The 18744-nt window shown below is 40.3% G+C and overlaps 1 protein-coding gene across 1 annotated transcript in view; it reads left to right on the top strand.

Annotated features, from left to right (window-relative positions):
- Window positions 1–18449, top strand: part of Paip2b (poly(A) binding protein interacting protein 2B) — a 32441-nt gene extending 13992 nt beyond the window's left edge. Inside the window, exons 3-5 of the mRNA XM_051175016.1 lie at window positions 15102–15249; window positions 17125–17301; window positions 18292–18449. Of these exons, the coding sequence (XP_051030973.1) occupies window positions 15102–15249; window positions 17125–17301; window positions 18292–18348 (382 nt within the window). The 3' untranslated portion in view covers window positions 18349–18449. The remainder of the gene's footprint in view (window positions 1–15101; window positions 15250–17124; window positions 17302–18291) is intronic.
- Window positions 18450–18744: the final 295 nt, after the last annotated feature.

The raw sequence follows: 18744 nt of genomic DNA, 5'->3' as shown, positions 1-18744 counted from the left end.
TTCATGGAGACTGCTCTCATTTAGGTCTTAAGCATCCTGCATGCTACTGCCTTCTATAGACATTCCTTAGCTGCTTCTTGTTCAACCTTTCAGCAGTCTTCAATACCTATAGGCTCTTGACTGGACATGTATCAGTGTCTTACAGCTGCTGTAACAATTACTATAAACTGGTGCCTTAAAACTGATTCTCAGGGGACTGGAGAGATGGCTCAGAGATTAAGAGCAATGGCTGCTCTTTCTAGGTCCTGAGTTCAATTCCCAGCAACCACATGGTGACTCACAGCCATCCGTAATAAAATCTGATGCCACCTTCTGTCATGCAGGCATACATGGAGGCAGAATGTTGTTTACATAATAAAATATTTTTTAAAAAAACACTAAAACAAAAAATAAAACACAAACTAAAACCAACCCCCCCCCCAAAAAATTGATTTTTCAGTTCTGAGCCCTACAATCCCTCAGTAGCTCCAGGGAAGGTTCTATTCTTGCCTCTTAACCCTCTACTTTCTGTTGGGTATGGGCCCCCTTTGAAGGGGATATTATTCTGGCCTCTGCCTCCCTGGTCACATTACCTCTTTTTTCTATCTGTCTACAGTCACCCCCTCCTTGTGTTTATAGAATTCACTTGGATAATTATCTAGATGATCTCTTTGTCTTGGGGACCTTCATTTAATTACATCTACAAAGTCCCCCTCCCTCCATCCCTCCTTTTTTCCCTCCTCCCCTCTCTCTCTCCCTTCCTCCCTTCCTTCTTTCCTTCCTTTTGGTTTTTCAAGACAGGTTTCTCTTTGTAGCTTTGGAGCCTATCCTGGAACTCACTTTTGTAGACGAGGCTGGCCTCAAACTCACAAAATCTGCATACACCACCACTGCCTGGCCAAAGTTCCTTTCTCAAAATAAGATAGTATTTACTGATTCTAGATTAGGTTGTGGACTAACCTTTTGGGAGGCCTTTCACTTACCCTAGGGCACTGAAATTGTCTGGTCTCAGCTCTCAGCTGCTTCTGAGCCTCATTTTCATGTTGTCTTCCTCTGCCTGATTCCTTCAAAATGCTGGCATGCACCAGAGCTACATCCTTTTTCCATCTACTTTGCTCTTTCTTTTTAGATAGTGTCTTTTTTCTTTTCTTTCTTTCTGTTCTTTTTTTTTTTTTTTTTTTTTTTTTTTTTTTTTTTTTTTTGAGACAGGGTTTCTCTGTATTGCTTTGGAGCCTGTCCTGGGACTCACTCTGTAGACCAGGCAGGTAGATCTCTGCATTCGGGAGGCAGAGGCAGGCAAATGTCTCTAAGTTTCAGGCCAGCCTGGTCTACACATTGAGTTCCAGGATAGCCAGAGCTACATTGAGAAACCCTTTCTCAAATTTTTTTTAAATGCTGTGTGTGTGTGTGTGTGTGTGTGTGTGTGTGTGTGTGTGTGTGTGTGTGTTTGGAATAAAAGAGAGACACAAACTTTCACTGTGCATCTGTGGCTGGCCTGCACTTTGCTATGTAGAACAGGCTGGTCTTGAACTTGCAAAGATCTGCCTTCTCTGCCCCCTTTTCCCAGTGCTGCACCACTATGCCAACTCAAAAATAAAATTTAGCTAGCTAGCCTGATTGGAATAATGAGTCTAGAAAATAGAATAACTTGTATTTGCAAGTGCTGGCGTGTACACATGCATACATTTTGACATAGGCTCACATGCAGACCAGACTGGCCTCAGATTTCCCATATAGGCAAAGATTATCTTGAATGCCTAATTCTTCTGTTTATTTCCTGAATATTTAATTTACAGATGTATACCACTGCACCTAGTTTTGTTTTATGTGATGCCAGGTATTAAACCCAGGACTTTGTTAGAAAATATAAATTACTTTTATTAACTCTTTAATCCACTTTGTTAATACTATTCATTCAGAAATCCTAAATATTCTTCACAGAGAAATTGTGACCGTGGACACAATGGAGACTATAGCTCCTGAAAAGCTGGGGATACTGCTCAGTTAGTAGAACATTTGACTAGCATGCATGAAGCCCTGGGTTTGAGTCTATAGGACCACATTAAAGATGTATGCTTGTGTATGTGTTTATATACATACACTAAATTTGATTCAGAGAACAGCCATGTTTGGGTGTGAACATATTATTGCTCTGAAAATTATACAAGTTCAGAGTGTTGAACTGACAAAGCATGTATGTTTTATTGTTGTTCTTTTTTTTCAAATCATGTATTTTTGTGATTTAAATTAATTTTTTTCTTATTTTACATATTGATCCCAGTTCCCTCTTCCTTCCTCCCTCCCTCCCTGTAACGAGTACAGTTTTTCTGCCTGCCGCTTGGTCTTGTCCTGCTGCTGCGCCAGCCCCAAATAACACACAGAGACTCTGTATTTGATACAATGCTGTTGGCCCTGTTACTTGTTTCTTATCGGCTAGCTCTGCCTTAATTATTAACCCATTTCTGCTGATCTATGTATTTCTCTTACCGGGGAGCCGGCGGCATACTGCTTTCTTCAGACTCTCCATCTTGACTCCTCCCAACTACTTCCTATTTCCTCCTTGTCTCCTAGTCCCTCCTATCTTCCTTTCCTATTGGCCAACAGTGCTTTATTATTAACCAGTATGAGAAACATATACAGAATGACATCTCCCATCACCTCCCTCTCTCACTCCCACCCTCTCATGTCCCCCGACCACACTCCTATCCCATTCCCACACACACACACCACAGGGAGGGTGATGCCTTCCAGGAGAGAGCAACAAAATCTATCAAGTCATTTGGAGTAGGGGCTAGGCCCTCCCTCCTGCCTCTATGTTAAGGTGGTATCCCTCCATGGGGAATGTGCTCCCAAAGTCCTTTTGTGCACCAGAGATACATCCTGGTTCCACTGTCCAAGGTCCCTTAGACTGCCCAGGTCTTCTAACTGAGATCCATGTTCGGGGGGGGGGGGCTGCATTGATCCAATTCTGGTTTCCCAGCTATCAGTCTGGGGGCCCATTAGCCCCCCCTTATTCAGGTCAGCTGTCTATGTGGGTTTCTGTAGCCTGGTCTTGTCCCCATTTTATTATCAATCCTCCCTCTCTGCATCTGGCTTCCACTTCGGCTCAGTGTTTAGCTGTGGGTGTCTGCTTCTGTTTCCATCAGCTACTAGATGAAGGTTCCATGATGGTAAATATTATGTTAGACATCAATCTCATTATCAGAGACAGGCATTTAAGGTAGCCTTTCTACTGTTGCTCAGATTGTTTGTTGGGGTCATCCTTGTAGGTCACAGGAAATTTCTCTAGAGTCAGTTTTCTCTTCAAACCTATAATGGCTCCCTCTTTTATGGTCTGTCTCTGTCTCTATCTCTGTCTCTCCCTCTCCTCTCTTCCTCCCCTGAATCAATCTTCCTAGTCCCACATGCTTTTCTCTCCTCCCTTCTCTTTCTCCTAGCTCCCTCTCCACTCACTGCCCCCCCCCAACTCCCAATATGCTCAGAAGAACTTGTTCCTTTCCCCTTCTGTGAGGGACCTTGTAAGAATCTCTTAGGTTCCTCCTTGTATCCTAGTTTCTCTGGCGGTGTGAAATATAGGCTAGTGATTCTGTGCTCTATGTCTAAAATCCATATATGAGCGAGTATATACCATATTTCTCTTTTTGTGACTGAGTTACCTCATTGAGGATGGTTTCTTCAAGTTCCATCCATTTGCTTGCGAATTTCAAGATTCCATTGTTTTTTTTCTACAGAGTAGTATTCCATTGTGTAAATGTGCCACATCTTCTTTATCCATTCTTCAACTGAGGGGCATCTAGGTTGCTTCCAGGTTCTTGCTTTTGCAAATAATGCTGCTCTGAACATAGTTGAACATATGCCTTCGTTGCATGGATGTGGATCATTTGGGTATATGCCTAAGAGGGAGATTGCTGGATCCTGTGGTAGATTGATTCTCATTTTCCTGAGCAACCGCCATATTGATCTCCAAAATGGCTGTACAAGTTTGCATTCCCACAAGTAGTGGAGGAGTGTTTTCCTTTCTCCACATCCTCTCCAGCGTAGGTTGTCATTGGTGTTTCTAGTTTTAGCCATTCTGGCAGGAGTAAGATGGTATCTCAAAGTTGTTTTGATTTGCATTTCCCTGATAGCACTTTCTTAAGTGTCTTTCAGCTTTTGGATTTTCTCTATTGAGAATTCTCTCTTCAATTCTGTTCCCCATTTTTTAATAGGGTAATTTGGTGTTTTGGTGACTAGTTTCTTGAGTTCTTTGTATATTTTGGAGATCAGCCCTCTGTCAGATGTGGGGTTGGTGAAGATCTTTTCCCAGTCTGTGGGCTGCCATTTGGTCTTGTCAACTATGTCAGAAGCTTCTCAGTTTGAGGAGGTCCCATTTATTAATTGTTAATCTCAGTGTCTGTGCTACTGGGGTTGTGTTCTGGAAGCGGTCTCCTATACCAATTTGTTCAAGGGTACCTACTACTTTCTCTTCTAAGAGTTTCAGTGTGGCTGGATTATGTTGAGGTCCTTGATCCATTTGGACTTGAGTTTTGTACATGGTGATAGACATGGTTCTATCTGCAGTTTTCTACACACCATTGTCCAGTTGTGCCAGCACCATTTGTTGAAGATGCTTTCCTCCTTCCTTTGTATATTTTTAGCTGTTTTGTCAAAATCAGGTGTTTGTAGGTGTGTGGGTTAATATCAGGATTTTTGATTTGATTTCATTGGTCTACCTGTCTATTTTTGTGCCAATACCAAGATGTTTTCAGGACTATACACCTCTATAGTAGAGCTTGAAGTCAGGGATGGTGATGCCTCTTGAAGTTCCTTTATTGTACAGGGTTGTTTTGGCTAACCTGGGTCTTTTGTTTTTCCATATAAAGTTGAGTATTATCCTTTCAAGGTCAGTGAAGAATTGGGCTGGTATTTTGATGGGGATTGCATTGAATCTGTAGATTGCTTTTGGCAAGATTGCCATTTTTACTATGTATATCATACCTATCCAATAGCATGGGAGATCTTTCCATTTTCTGGTATCTTCGTTAATTTCTTTCTTTAAAGACACAAAGTTAATTTCTTTCTTTAAAGACACAAAGTTCTTGCTATATAGGTCTTTCACTTACTTAGTAAGCATTCCCCAAGACACTTTATGTTGTTTGTGGTAAGGGCGATGTTTCTCTGATTTCTTTCTCAGCCCTTTTGTCGTCTGTATTTTTTTTTTTTTTTTTTTTTTTTTTGAGTGTATCTTGTATCCTGCTAGTTTGCTGAAGGTGTTTATCAGCTGTAGGAGTTCCCTGGTAGAGTTTTTCAGGTAACTTATGTAAACTATCATAGCATCTGCAAATAGTGACAGTTTGACTTGTTTCCAATTTGTCTCCCCTTGATCTCCTTTTGTTGCCTTATTGCTTTAGCTAGAACTTCAAGTACAACATTGAAGAGATATGGAGAGAGTGGGAAGACTTGTCTTGTTCTTGATTTCTTAAAGCTTCTATCCATTCAGTTTGATGTTGTTATTGGTTTACTGTATATTGCTTTTATTATGTTTAGGTATGTTCCTGTTATCCCTGATCTCTCTAAGACCTTTATGGTGAAAGGGTGTTGAATTTTGTCAAAGGCTTTTTCAGCTTCTAGTGAGATGATCATGTGGTTTTTCTTTTTCAGTTTGTTTATATGGTGGATCACATTGATAGGTTTTAATATGTTGAACCATCCCTGCAACCCAGGGATGAAGCCTACTTGGTGAATCATTTCTCTGATTCGATTTGCCAGTATTTTATTGAGTATTTTTGCCTCAATGCTCAAGAGGGATATTGGTCTGTAGTTGTCTTTCTTAGTTGTGTCTTTGTGTGGCTTCGTAAAAAGAGTTTGGTAATGAACCATCTGCTTCTATTGCATGGAACAATTTGAGGAGTATTGGTATTAGCTCTTCTTTGACTTTCTGGTAGAATTCTGCACTGAAGCCAACTGACCCTGAGCTTTTTTTTTTTTTTTTTTTTTTTTTTTTTTTTTGGTTGGGAGCCTTTTGATGACTGCTTCTATTTCATTTGGGATTATGGGTCTATTTAAGTTGTTTATCTGTTCTTGATTTATTTTGGTAAGTGATCCAGAAATTTGTCCATTTTCTTTGAATTTTCAAGTTATGTGGAATACAGATTTTCAAAGTATGACCTGAAAATTGTCTGGATTTCCTCTGTGTCCGTTGTTATATTCCCCTTTTTGTTTCTGATTTTGTTAATTTGCATGTTCTCTCTCTGCTTTTTCGTTAATTTGGATAAAGGTTTGTCTATCTTGTTGATTTTTCTCAAAAACCCAACTCTTTGTTGCATTGATTTGGGGGGGGGTATTGTTTTCCTGATTTCTATTTTGTTAATTTCAGCCCTCAAGTTGATTATTTCCTAGTGTCTACTCCTTTAGGGTGAGTTTGCTTCTTTTTGTTCTGAGGCTTTCAATTGTGCTGTTAATTCTCTAACATTCCTGTCTTTGTTTTTTTCATTGCAATTAATGCAATGAACTTTCCTCATAGCACTGCATTCAAAGTATCCCATAAGTGCAGATATGTTGAGTCTTCATTTTCATTGAATTCTAGGAAGTCTTTAATTTCTTTCTTTATTTCTTCTTTGATCCAGGTATGATGCAATTGTGCATTGTTCAGCTTCCATGAGTTTGTAGAGTTTCTGCAATTTGTGTTATTGTTGAATTCCAACTTTAAAGCATGGTGGTCTGATAAAATACAGGGGACTATTCCAATTTTTTTTGTATCTGTTGAGGTTTGTTATGTTGCATGTCCTTCTTCAGATTGGAAAAGTATAGGGTCAATTTTAGAGAAGGTTCTATGTGAAGCTGAGAAAAAGGTATATTCTTTTGTGTTTGGATGGAATGTTCTATAGATGTCTGTTAAACTCATTTGAGACATAACTTCTGTTCTTTTGTTTCTTAAGTTTCTGTCTGGTGGTCCTGTCTTGTGGTGAAAGTGGGGTGTTGAAATCTCCCACTTATGAGTGTTGTGTGAGGTTATATGTGAGCTTTGAGTTTTAATAGTGTTTCTTTTACAAATGTGGGTGCCTTTGTATTTGGGGCAGGGATGTTCAGAATTCAGACTTTGTACTGATGGATTTCTCTTGTGATGAATATGAAATGACCGTCTTCATATCTTTTGATTTTGGTTTGAAGTCTAACTTGTTAGATGTTAGGATAGCTACATCTCCTTGCTTCTTGGGTCCATTTGATTCAAAGATCTTTTCCCAACCCTTTACCCTGAGGCACTGTCTGTCTTTGAAGCTTGGATGTGTTTCTTGTATGCAGCAGAAGAATGGATTCTGTCTTTGTATCCATTCTGTTAGCCTGTATGTTTTTATAGGCGAGTTAATACCATTAATGTTGAGGGAAAGTAAGGACCATTGATTGTTACTGCTTGTTTGTTTTAGATTTGGTGGTGGTGGTGGTATTGTGAATATATTTGTCCTGCTTTACCCTTGGGTTCTGGTGAAGTGAGATTATCTATTGCCTATGTCTTTGTGAACGTAGTTAACTTCCTTGGGTTGGAGTTTTCCTTCCAGAACTTTCTGTAGGGCTGGATTTGTAGATATGTATTGTGAAAATCTGGCTTTGTCATTGAATATCTTGTTTTCTCCATCTATAATGATTGAAAGTTTTGTTGGATATAGTAGTCTGGGCTGGGATCTGTGGACTCTTAGTACTTGTAGAACATCTATCCAGGACCTTCTGGCCTTCAGAGTTTCCATGGAGAAGTCAAGTGTAATTTTGATTGGTCTGCCTGTATATGTTACTTGGCCTTTTTCCTTCGCTGCTCTTAATATTCTTTCTTTATTTTGTACGTTAGGTGTTTTGATTATTATGTGTCGAGGGGTCTTTTTTCTTGGTCCCATCTACTTTCATAGGCATGTCCTTCTTCAGATTAGAGAAGTTTTCTTCAGCGATTTTGTTGAATATGTTTTCTGCACCTTTGAGCTGGGCTTATTTGCCTTCTTCTGTGCCTATTATTCTTACGTTTGGCCTTTTCATGGTGTCTCACATTTCCTGGATGTTTTGTGTTAAGGAATTGTTGGATTTAAGATTTTCTTTGGTCGATGAATATATTTCCTCTAGTTTATCTTCAGCATCTGAGATTCTCTCTTCCATCTCTGGTTTACATCTGTAGTTCCTGATCGTTTGCCCAGTTTTTCTATTTCTAGCATTCCCTCAGTTTGTGTTTTCTTTATTGTCTCTATTTCAGTTTTCAAGTCTTAAAAAACTGTTTCCTTCATCTGTTTGATGATTTTTTTTTTTTTCTTGGCTTTCCTTACTTTCTTTATGAGATTTGTCCACTTCTTTCAATTTTTTGTTTGTTTTTTCTTCCATTTCTTTAAGGCATTTTCTCATATTGTCTTTGAGTCTTTAAGTCATCCTCTTCTGCTTCATATGCTTTGGTGTGTTCAGAATCTAGTTGTCCCTAGATTCTGGTGGTGTCATGGTTGTCTTTCTCTTGTTCGGTTGTTTTCTTATATTACTGTCTTCCCATTGCTTCTTCCAATGGGTGGAGTCTCTCTCTCTCTACTCTACTTTCCCAGTGGGTATAGTTGGGTCAAGAGTTCAATGTCCAAAGCATGTATTTTTAAAATGTCCTAGGTACATTATGGCTGGGAACTGAAACCCCTATTTTAAACTCTTGATTGTGGTCATTCAGGTCTTGTGCAAGTTCTATGCTTCTGCCTCCTGTGGACACAATTGCACACCCTGCATTTACTGTTCTTTCCCAGTTTTATCTGTAATGATGGTTGGCATTTTCAGCATGTTTCCTGTTGATAGTTTGAAAGTAAAGTGTCTTCCAAAAGACTTGGTTGAAGACTTGGTCTCCAGTTGATGTCACTGTATTTCTTCTGCATATTTCAAGTGCAGAGGAAGAATAACTTTAATATTGCTATTGGATTTCCACAGTGAAGTGTAGATCCAGGCTAGGCCTAAAATCTGTCTTAAGTAGGGTCTTGAAGCATTCCTCAAGCACTGTCCTGTTTCACACTTAGCTGTTACCACATAGCTCCTTAGGAATTAAAGCAGCAGATATTTACTCTGTGTGAGGAATCTGGGAGCAGCCTAGCCCTGTGCCTTTACCTGAGAGTCTGTTGTGAAGTTTGCAGGAAGGCTGTCAGTTGGGACTGTGCTTGGCAAATCTTGATTGTAGGAAGATGTTCTTCCAAGCTCACACACAAGCGACTCACTTGCCTGTTTACACTGGCAACGCTGTGGCATGGCTGTCATCATGGCAGATATTCTGATTCTTAATTCTTTTTATGAAACTGAACAGTTTGTTTTTAATCTCTGATTAAATCTGGACATAGTTCTTCATCCCCACTACATTCTTGTAAAAACAAGAATGTGCCTTAGTGTGTAGAAAAGGGTCATATTAAACAATGTGACCTGACAAAGTGGAAGGACCAAAAGCAGGTCAGTGTTAAAGAATTTCGGTGGTAAGCTGGAGAAGAGCTGTGAACAGAATGTTTTGTAAAACTGGCTCACAAGTCAGTGGTATTAAGGGTGGTGATCCCACATCACCACATATCTTCCTCACATTGAAACATCTGTATGCCTTCTAAGGAACTGCCATCTACAGCAGAATCTCCTGTTCCCAGTCAGCTACTAAACAAAGTTAGGAACACAGAAAGGTGTATTAACTCCTCAGTCTAGTGCCCTCCCTAGCCATTTTGCTGTGTGAAACCTTCTCAAATTACAGTTGAGGGCTGGAGTGGTGGTAGCTCTGTGGTAAGGGATGTACCCACAATAAGACCCTGGGTTCAGTCTCCAGCTCTTGAAAAAAAAATTAAATATTGCTGAGTGGATTATGTCTAGTCAATCAGAACATAGGTATGATAGTACTTCGCTTATTTTTAAACACTATTCAGTTATATAGTTATGTTATACAGTTATTTAGACTGCTGCTGTTTGGGAAAAACATCTTTGCTCTTAGTGGAAGCTGTAGGTTGAATATAAAGTACAGATCAGTAAACACTGTGTGAACACTGAGAACTGTGAGAATTGTTTCTGTGTTTTCCATTTTTTTAAGGATTTATATTTAGTTCTATAAGCTGATAATACTACAGGAAAATGAACCCAGCATCTACTACTATGTAGCAGATCACTTCTATGATCTCAAATGTGTGTGCCTGTCTCCAGAAAATAGTCTGCCGTGCAGCAGAAACCAGTTGGGCAATTTAATTCTGGCACTGTCTACCTAGAAGTAATGTCAGGTCTAACAGATTGAAAGCTCAGTCCTAACACACAGCTTCCTCACTTCAGACACCAGTTGAAATTTCTAGACCTCTAAAAGTTATGATCAACTGGCTGTCGATTGGGGTTCCCCACATCTTTGGGTTTACCTTGCTGGTCAGCTCACAACTCAGGGAAATACTGATGTTTACTAGTTTAGTCTAAAGGATATTTTGTAGGGGACAAATACCACATCGTTTGGTGTTACATGCCTATAATTCTAGCATGTGGGAGACAAAGTTAAACAATCACAGTGACTTAGAAGTCAGTCTATATAGTCAGTTTCAGACCAACCAGGGATACATATGAGACACCTATTACAAAAATAATGAAAGAGGCTGGGCAGTGGTGGTTCATGGCTTTAATCCCAGCACTTGGGAGGTAGAGGCAGGCAGATCTCTGAGTTCGAGGCTACTCTGATGTACAAAGCTACACAGAAAAAAAAAAACAATAAATAAATTAATAAATAAATAACAGCAGAGGAACATATAGCCAAATGAAGAGATTGATAGGATGAGATTTGGAAATACCCTGGGCCCAGGAATTCCCATCCCTTTGGGTCTGGGGTCACCCCCTCCCAGCTTATGAATAATTTCTTATTCACTTTTCTATAAGCGTCCATGTGTTTAGCTGTGCAGAAATGTTCTGAACCTTACCTTGTTTGGTTCTTTATGAGGGCTTCATTATAAAAGAATGATTCAAACAGGATGACCCTGTAACAATGTGACCAGACAGAAAGGGTGTGGTCTAATGCTTGAAGACTGCATAGGGAAACCCAGCAGGGCCTGTCTATCCAGATTCTTCTTGGCCTCTGTGCAGCAGAACCTCTACTGAAATGGTGTTTTATGATCAATCTACCAAATTAGAGAATTTTGGCCAGCCTGAGACAAAAAAGAAAGGGGAAACTGCGAATATATCTTTGTTTTCTATTATTTGTCTGGAGGAAAAGAATTGTTAGTTTCTATGGCCTTCTGGGAGGAGAAAAAAGCAGAGGAAGACTACGGTTTCTGTGGCCTAAAGCACCATAGCATTACAAGAGACTATCTAGGGCTGGAGTATAGCTAGCTCAGTAGTAGAGTACTTGCCTACATGTGCAAGGCCCTGGGTTTTATTCCCAGCACTGGAAAATGAAGAGAAGACTAAAGGATTGTCTTCCACCCTTACTGATTAATAGATTTTCTGACCCCACCCCCATAATAAATGTCTCTGTCTATGCAGTAAACCAGATCAAGCCAAATTAAAAAGGTGTAACAACAAAGCAATTCCCAGATTATTTCTCCAGTCCCAGAGATGGAGCTGGAGAAGCTGTATGCCTGAACTAAACCAGGAAGATTATATAGGTAATAGGTGAGGGATGATGATGTGTCAGCCACAAACTGTGTTGTGCCCAAATATAGTCAAAAGCTGACAGCTTTAGGTGGCTGACAATTAGAGGGGAGGAAGCTGTGAAACTGGGCTTTTCAGTACCTTCCCTTTGTTTGGAGATTCTCTGAATGGATGGGGCTTGGAGAAACAGGAATGGGACATCTGGAGGTTCTAACAGAACACTGATCAGAAACCAAACTGAACCAGAAGACTATAGCTCTGAGCCAGAAACCATGGATGAAAATCAAAATGGGTCTGTCATAAAATCTAAAGCCAACACACTGATGTGCTCCGTTTCCGTTACCACTTTCATGAACAAATGTGTCATGGAATTTACTGTGCTCTACACAAAAGTTTTTTTTTTCTTTTGCTGCCTTTTTATTCATGCAATCATTTGTACATGATTTACTTATTTTGGACAAAGGTAGATTGTTTTACAAAACTAAGCTCTGCTTCTCTGGATGGTTTCTGTATTGGTAGACTGTTGTAAACAGCTATCAGCTAAGGCCTTGGAAATGACAATGCATCACAACCTGGTATAAAACAAGGCCTAGTCACTGCAAGGTCTCTGTGTATAAGAATATTACCTTATTTTGCAGGTGCATTGGCATTCAAAGCAAGCTTCTATCCTCGCATATTGCACGAAGTGTCAGCAGTAGTGCGCTGGATTCCCCTTATGAGGAAGAGAGACCCTGTGCAACTCTGAGTCTGAGTCTGTATTGGGACTAGACCTTGATTTCTTCTGTCTCTGTCTACAGTATGCTAAACAGATGTATTCCTTATTTGGTACCCTACTTAAAAACTTCTGTTAAAAATAAAATTATGAGAGGCAGGAAAGGTCTCATTCTAGCACAATCTGACCTGGAGATCATGATAATTTTCCTGTCTCTGCCTCAGGAGTGCTGGTATTGTAGACACGAGACACTATGGCTACACTAAACTGAAATTCCCTTACAATTTGTAAGCACTTTTTCTAACTATCCTTGCAGTACTAGAGGTTGTCCCCAAGACCTGGCATGCACTGAGATAAATTCCCAGCACATTTGTTTGTTTGTGACAGATTATCACTGGATAACCTCCAGTGTTTGTTATATCTGAAGATGACCTTGAACTGCTAGTCATCCTACCTCCACCTCCCAAGTTCTAAGATTAAAAGTCTTTGCTACCACACCTGGCTTTTCCATGCACTTATTCTTCCATATCCTATCATGTTTTGTTTGTTTGTTTTACTAAATTGGATTTTTTTAAAGATTTATGATTTATTTATTATAATTTATTTATTTATAACTTATACAGTGTTCTGCATGCATGTATCCCTGCAGGCCAGAAGAGGGCACCAGATGGCTGTGAGCCACCAAGTAGGTGCTGGAAACTGAACTCAGATCCTCTGGAAAAGCAGCCAGCTAAATTGGATTTTTTAAATATTAATAACAAATTAGGAAGTTACAGATACTTTAAAGGTGGTTAAGCAAGAGGAGTGTGTGTATGTACTCAAAGCTTGGATAATTTTCAGGTGTGTTGCCTAGATAGAAAATAATTTGTTAAAGGAAACTTGAGTCCCAGCAGCCAGTAGTGTACATGAGAGAATAGGACTAAACCACTTCACAAATGAATAGCAGCCTGTGTAGACCTTGACTTTGTTTCCTTTTTTAAATATTTATTTGTGTGTGTGTGTGTGTGTGTGTGTGTGTGTATGGGTGTTTTGAATGTTTGAGCACCACAAGTGTGCCCGTAGAGGCCAGAAGAGGGTGTCAGCTCCCATGGAACTTGAGTTAACAGATGATTGTAAGCCACTGTATTGGTGCTGGGATTTGAACCCAGGTCTTCTGAAAGAGCAACAAATGCTCTTAACTGCTGAGCCCTAACAGCCTTGTTTTTCAAAAGTAGAGAATCTAATTGGAAGAAGAAAACTTATGTACATGAAATAGAACAAAGAATACCATTAACAGTGTGCTGCTCAGGCACAGCAGCTTAGAGGAAGGGAGGAGTAAAGATTAGAAAGAAGACATTCTAAAAGATAACAAAAGTACAAAATTGAATTTAAAAGCTCTGATGGATTATATTGTCAGCTTGATTAGATCTAGCTAGAATCATCTGGGAGACCAACTTCTGAGCATGACAGGCTGTTTTTGTGCACACCTTTAATCTCAGCACTGGGGAGATGAGCAGGCGGATCTCTGTGATTTTGAGGCCAGCCTGATCTACAGAGGGAGTTCCAGGACAGTTTACAAAGCTACGAGAAACCCTGTCTCGAAACACCAAAACCAAACAAACAAAAAACAAGGTCTGGCTACATAGCCCAGACCTTAGAATTATAGTACTTCCTCCAATCTCACCTCCCATGAATTGTATAATAGGTTTTAGAGATAGAACTTGTTATTCAGAATAAAGGGCAGGTGCTTACACTGTTTATATATAACAATGCATTTCTAGGGTGCTGGGAAGATGGTTCAGCTGATAGAAGCACCTGCTGCTCTTGCAGAGGACCCTAGTTTGGTTGAGTTCCTAGCTCAGATATTGGACAGTTCACAACTGCCTATATAACTTAAGCTCTAGGTGATCTGTTGCCCTCTTCTGGCCTCTGAGCATCCTCACACATGGCATATTCATAGACACACGTGCATAAATGAAAATATGCATAAACAGATACTTTTAAAAGAATGCACTTCCTTAAGAAGTTGATCTGCAGTAGGTTCTAGAACATTTACCAATTTGGCATAGGAAAATTCTGCTACTACCATATCCTTTGTTTTTGTTTGGAAAGAGTAAGCATGGACATTTATTTTTCTTAATCTCTTCTGTTTGTTTTTTATTTTGTTTTTGTTTTGATTGAGAAAAGTTTTACAATAGCCCAGGTTAGCCTAAAGCTTGGGGCAGTCTTCCTGCTTTGACCTCTGAGGCTGAGGTTGACAGGTGTGAGGGTTTCTATAGCAGTGAAAAGACACCATGACCATAGCAACTCTTAAAAATGAAAACATTTAATTGGATAGCTTACATTTTCAGAAGTTTAGTTCATTATCATCGTGGTGGGACATGGCAGCATGCAAGCAGACATGTTACTACATCTTGATTTACAGGCAGCAGGAAGTGCTTGAACAGCCTCAAAGCCTGCCTCCACAGTGACACACTTCCTCCACACCTCCTAAAGGCGCCTCTCCATTTGAAGGGCATTTTCTTTCAAACCACCACAACACCATGCCCCACTCTTCAATTCTTAAAGAACTATACATCTGCATAGTTGGTAATTCTTTCTCTCTCTCTCTCTCTCTCTCTCTCTCTCTCTCTCTCTCTCTGTGTGTGTGTGTGTGTGTGTGTGTGTGTGTGTGTGTGTGAGAGAGAGAGAGAGAAAGAAAGAGAGAGAGAGAGAGAGAGAGATGTCATAACACTAACAAATGTATTCATTTTCATTAAAGTCATTGGCCTACAACTTTAGAAGCTATTGGAAAGATCTGTATATTTTGCATTCAAATTTCCTCAGTCCTTATCTTTACTTTTTGCCTTTTTTTTTATCTGTTTAGACTATCCATAATGAATGGACCCAGTATAGCTAGTACATCACCCAGTGTGAAATGTAAAGAGGACCAAGAATTACATGGACATGAAGAAAAGGAAAACCCATTTGCAGAATATATGTGGATGGAGAATGAAGAGGATTTCAATAGACAGGTAGGCAAAGGTAGAAGGCAGTCTCTGTCTCTCTGAGCTACCGGAATCTTTTGCTGTACCTGTAGGTACAGGGTGGATCTTCTAGTGTTGATAAAGTCATGACATACTCAAGAGAACCAGGGGTTCTAGATTTTAGCAGCCAGAGGCCTATAGCTCAAGTTAAGAGTCTACAGCTCTGGGTTCTAAGCCAAGGGCCTGGCCCTCAGGACTTAGTGCATTCCTCTGCTCTAAGCAGCAACAGTCAGAGCCAGCTAGCTCCTAAATCCTCTTAAACCCTCAAGGATCTGCAGTCTTTCCCTCCCTCATCCTTTCTGCCCTGTGTAGGTCTCTGTATTTCCATCCCACCATCCTTTATTGTCTCTGTTGCTTGTGTGGAGTTCTACCCTGCCCTCTTGCTTCCACTGACACTGCTGCTACAGTTGTCAAAGTGGTGACTACTACAACACTTTGTTGACATGCCCTTGCTACTGTTTGTATGTCTCATTCTGGAAAGTCTATCAAAGTTGGCAAGACAAGAAGATACTATATCAAGGTTTCCAGGCAGGTCACAATTTCTTTACCATAATATTCAAGTCAAGATACATTGTACTAAAAATACCTTGGGGGGGGGGGGGCCTGTGAGATGGCTCTGTTGATAAAGGCAATTGCTACCATGCCTTACAACCAGAGTTAAATTCCCAGGACCCACATGGTCCCTCCCCCCAACAATAAATAAACATAATAAAAAAAAATTAGACCTATAATCCCTAATACTAGTATTGATTGCCATTGATTGGGTCGGAAGATATACATTCACATACACCTATGCATGAGAAGACCAAATGTCTATTGTGTTATCTTCCTCTTTTGCAGTGTGGGTGTTGGATTCACACTGTGGAAGAATGACTTTAGCCTTTCTGGCTGCAGGATGGATCAGGCCCTAAAGACTGAACTGTTTTTCCTTCACCAGGGTTTCCTTTATTGTGTTTCAATTTATACCTTCGCAAGTTGATTTCCGTATCCTCAACCTAAGCTTCCAATAGGACAATGCCAAATGCAAATTCTCGATTGGCAAAAACAAGTTTTGCATAGGTTTAGTATCCTTGGGAAACTATCAGGTAAGATTCACATATTAGGATGGCAAAGGAAACAACATGTATCTGCTAAACAAAAGATGGATTAGGGCTAGGAGCTAGCACTCTGGAGACAGACCAGATGTACCCCATCAGAAATGTGCTCCCACATTCCTCTACAATCTCCACTTTATTTTTTGAAACAGAGTCTCTCAGTGAACCTGAAGCTGGTGATTGGCTAGACTGGCTGGCCTGTGAGTCCTTAGATTTCTTCTGTCTCTGCCTCTGGACACTGGAATTACAGGTATAGACCACCACACCTAGCTTTTTACAGGAATGCTGGGGATCCAAATTCAGGTTCTCATGTTTGTGCCATAAGCATTTTACCTGCTGAACCATTTCCCCAGTTTCCTTATTATCTTTTTGGGGAAAAAAAGTTCATTGAAAGATGGTCATGGTGGTGCATGCCTATAATCCCAACATTTATTTATAAGAAGCAGCAAAGGGATCAGGAGTTCAAAGCTCTGTTCAAAGAAGAGTGGAACAAGTATGAGGCTTTTAAAACCAGATTGAAATGTAAGACATAAGACCTAAATAAGGAAATGTCCCTAAACAGCATCACCAACTAAGGACCAAGTATTTAGAAACATGAGCCAGTTGGGAACACTTCTCATTTAAACCACAATAGTTATTAGAAGCATCATTAACTCTCCTGCCCATTGTTCTGAACTGCAGAAAAAGGACCTCTGAAGGGAGGGACTGGGAACCACAGAGGGATCATCCTCTGGGATAGTACCTTTGAGTGTTCCTCCTCTGTTGGCAGGTGGAGGAAGAGCTGCAGGAGCAAGACTTCTTGGACCGCTGCTTCCAGGAGATGCTGGATGAAGAGGACCAGGACTGGTTCATCCCAGCACGAGACCTGCCTCAGGCTGTGGGACACTTACAGCAGCAGTTAAATGAACTGTCAGTCAGCGACAGTCATGAATCTGAAGACATTTTGGTAAGAGCCTTCAATAATTCCACATGTGACATCCTGAAAGGAATATGGTGTTTGGAGTCATAGATTCCTCTGTGGCCCTACACCATACATCAAATCTCTGGACCCTCTCAGCTGCCATGTCTTCACCCCTTAAATAGTCTCCAGCTCTGTGAAACTATAATCATCAGCCTTCAAGTACCCTGATGCTCTGCACTGTGATAAGATTAAAAGTTTGAGTTGGGCTTCAGTAGAGCATTTGATAATTCTTTTTCACTATCTGAATCTAATGTACTCTCGATCTGCTAGGAAAACTGTTCCTATTAGGAGGAACACTCCTAACAGGCCAGTGAGCCAAGACAAGAGCATGAAGGGACACAGAAAGATAAATAGAGGTTCTGGTGTCCAAACGGGCTGCATGGAATATTGTTTTTCACCATGTTAATCTATTTCATGGCTTGAAGTGCTATTTTTAAATGAATATCATTCATACATTCAAGGGAATATGCTGAAGTGGAGTGGGAAGCAGGATGGAGGAGCCTCTGAGAACAATTTAGTGACAACGTTGAGTATTAAGAATCTCCCTTTCCCTGAGGCTTACCAGGAAGGCTACAGCGGTGTGGCTCGGCTGTGGAACACTTGCTTAGCATATGTCAGAACTACAAAAACAAAGTTTAAACGACTTGGTGTTTTTCTCCCTATCCCTCTTCCCCTCTCTTTCCCTCTACAGGGCTGGGGATTTAAACCTTGTACATGCTAGGCAAGTATTATACCAATGAGCTACATCACCAGCCTGAAAATAAGTTTTAAAGTGTAATATGACATGAAAGTAGAAAGATGACCATCGGTGTGGGAAGAGATAAGAGGCAGGTATCAGCAAAGTCAGTGTAATGCATATGTATAAAATTTTATAGTGAAACTCATCTTGTATGCCAACTAAATTTTTTTTTAATTATGAAAAAATAAAGGACACCATGCTTTGAGATAATGTTTTCTCTTGATTTTTTATTTCAGACCAAAAGTAACCTGAATCCAGATGCCAAGGAGTTTATTCCAGGAGTGAAGTACTGAGCTGTTGGAAGCTTCCAGAAGGACTTGTCTTGTCCCTGTACCTAGGGCCAGCAATGTACAAAAAGGCAGAGCTGAAGGGGGGTAGCAAGAGTGTGCAGCCAGGATGGGTTGGGTTGGGAAAGTGGTTTGACTTGATACTGTGACTCTGAGTAACTAATGTGCAAGGCACTACTCTCCAAGCCCCTCTGAGCATACTCTTCTGTTCTTCTGACTTGTTCAGAGCAGTTTCCCCTTTTATTTTATTTTTGATGATCTCTTTGGAGTTAAGGAACTACAGTTGTTTTTCCTTGTAAGGTATGTTCTGTCTGCATCCAAGCAAAATAAGCTGACCAAGGAAAATAGTATTTAATAACCTTCCCTGCTTATGTACCTACCTGGAGCAGGACATCTGGAGAG

Source organism: Phodopus roborovskii, unplaced genomic scaffold (genome assembly GCF_943737965.1).
Source record: "Phodopus roborovskii unplaced genomic scaffold, PHOROB, whole genome shotgun sequence".
Classification (NCBI taxonomy): domain Eukaryota; kingdom Metazoa; phylum Chordata; class Mammalia; order Rodentia; family Cricetidae; genus Phodopus; species Phodopus roborovskii.
The sequence above is the reverse complement of the archived record's forward strand: the minus strand, read 5'-3'. Positions and strand labels throughout refer to the sequence as shown.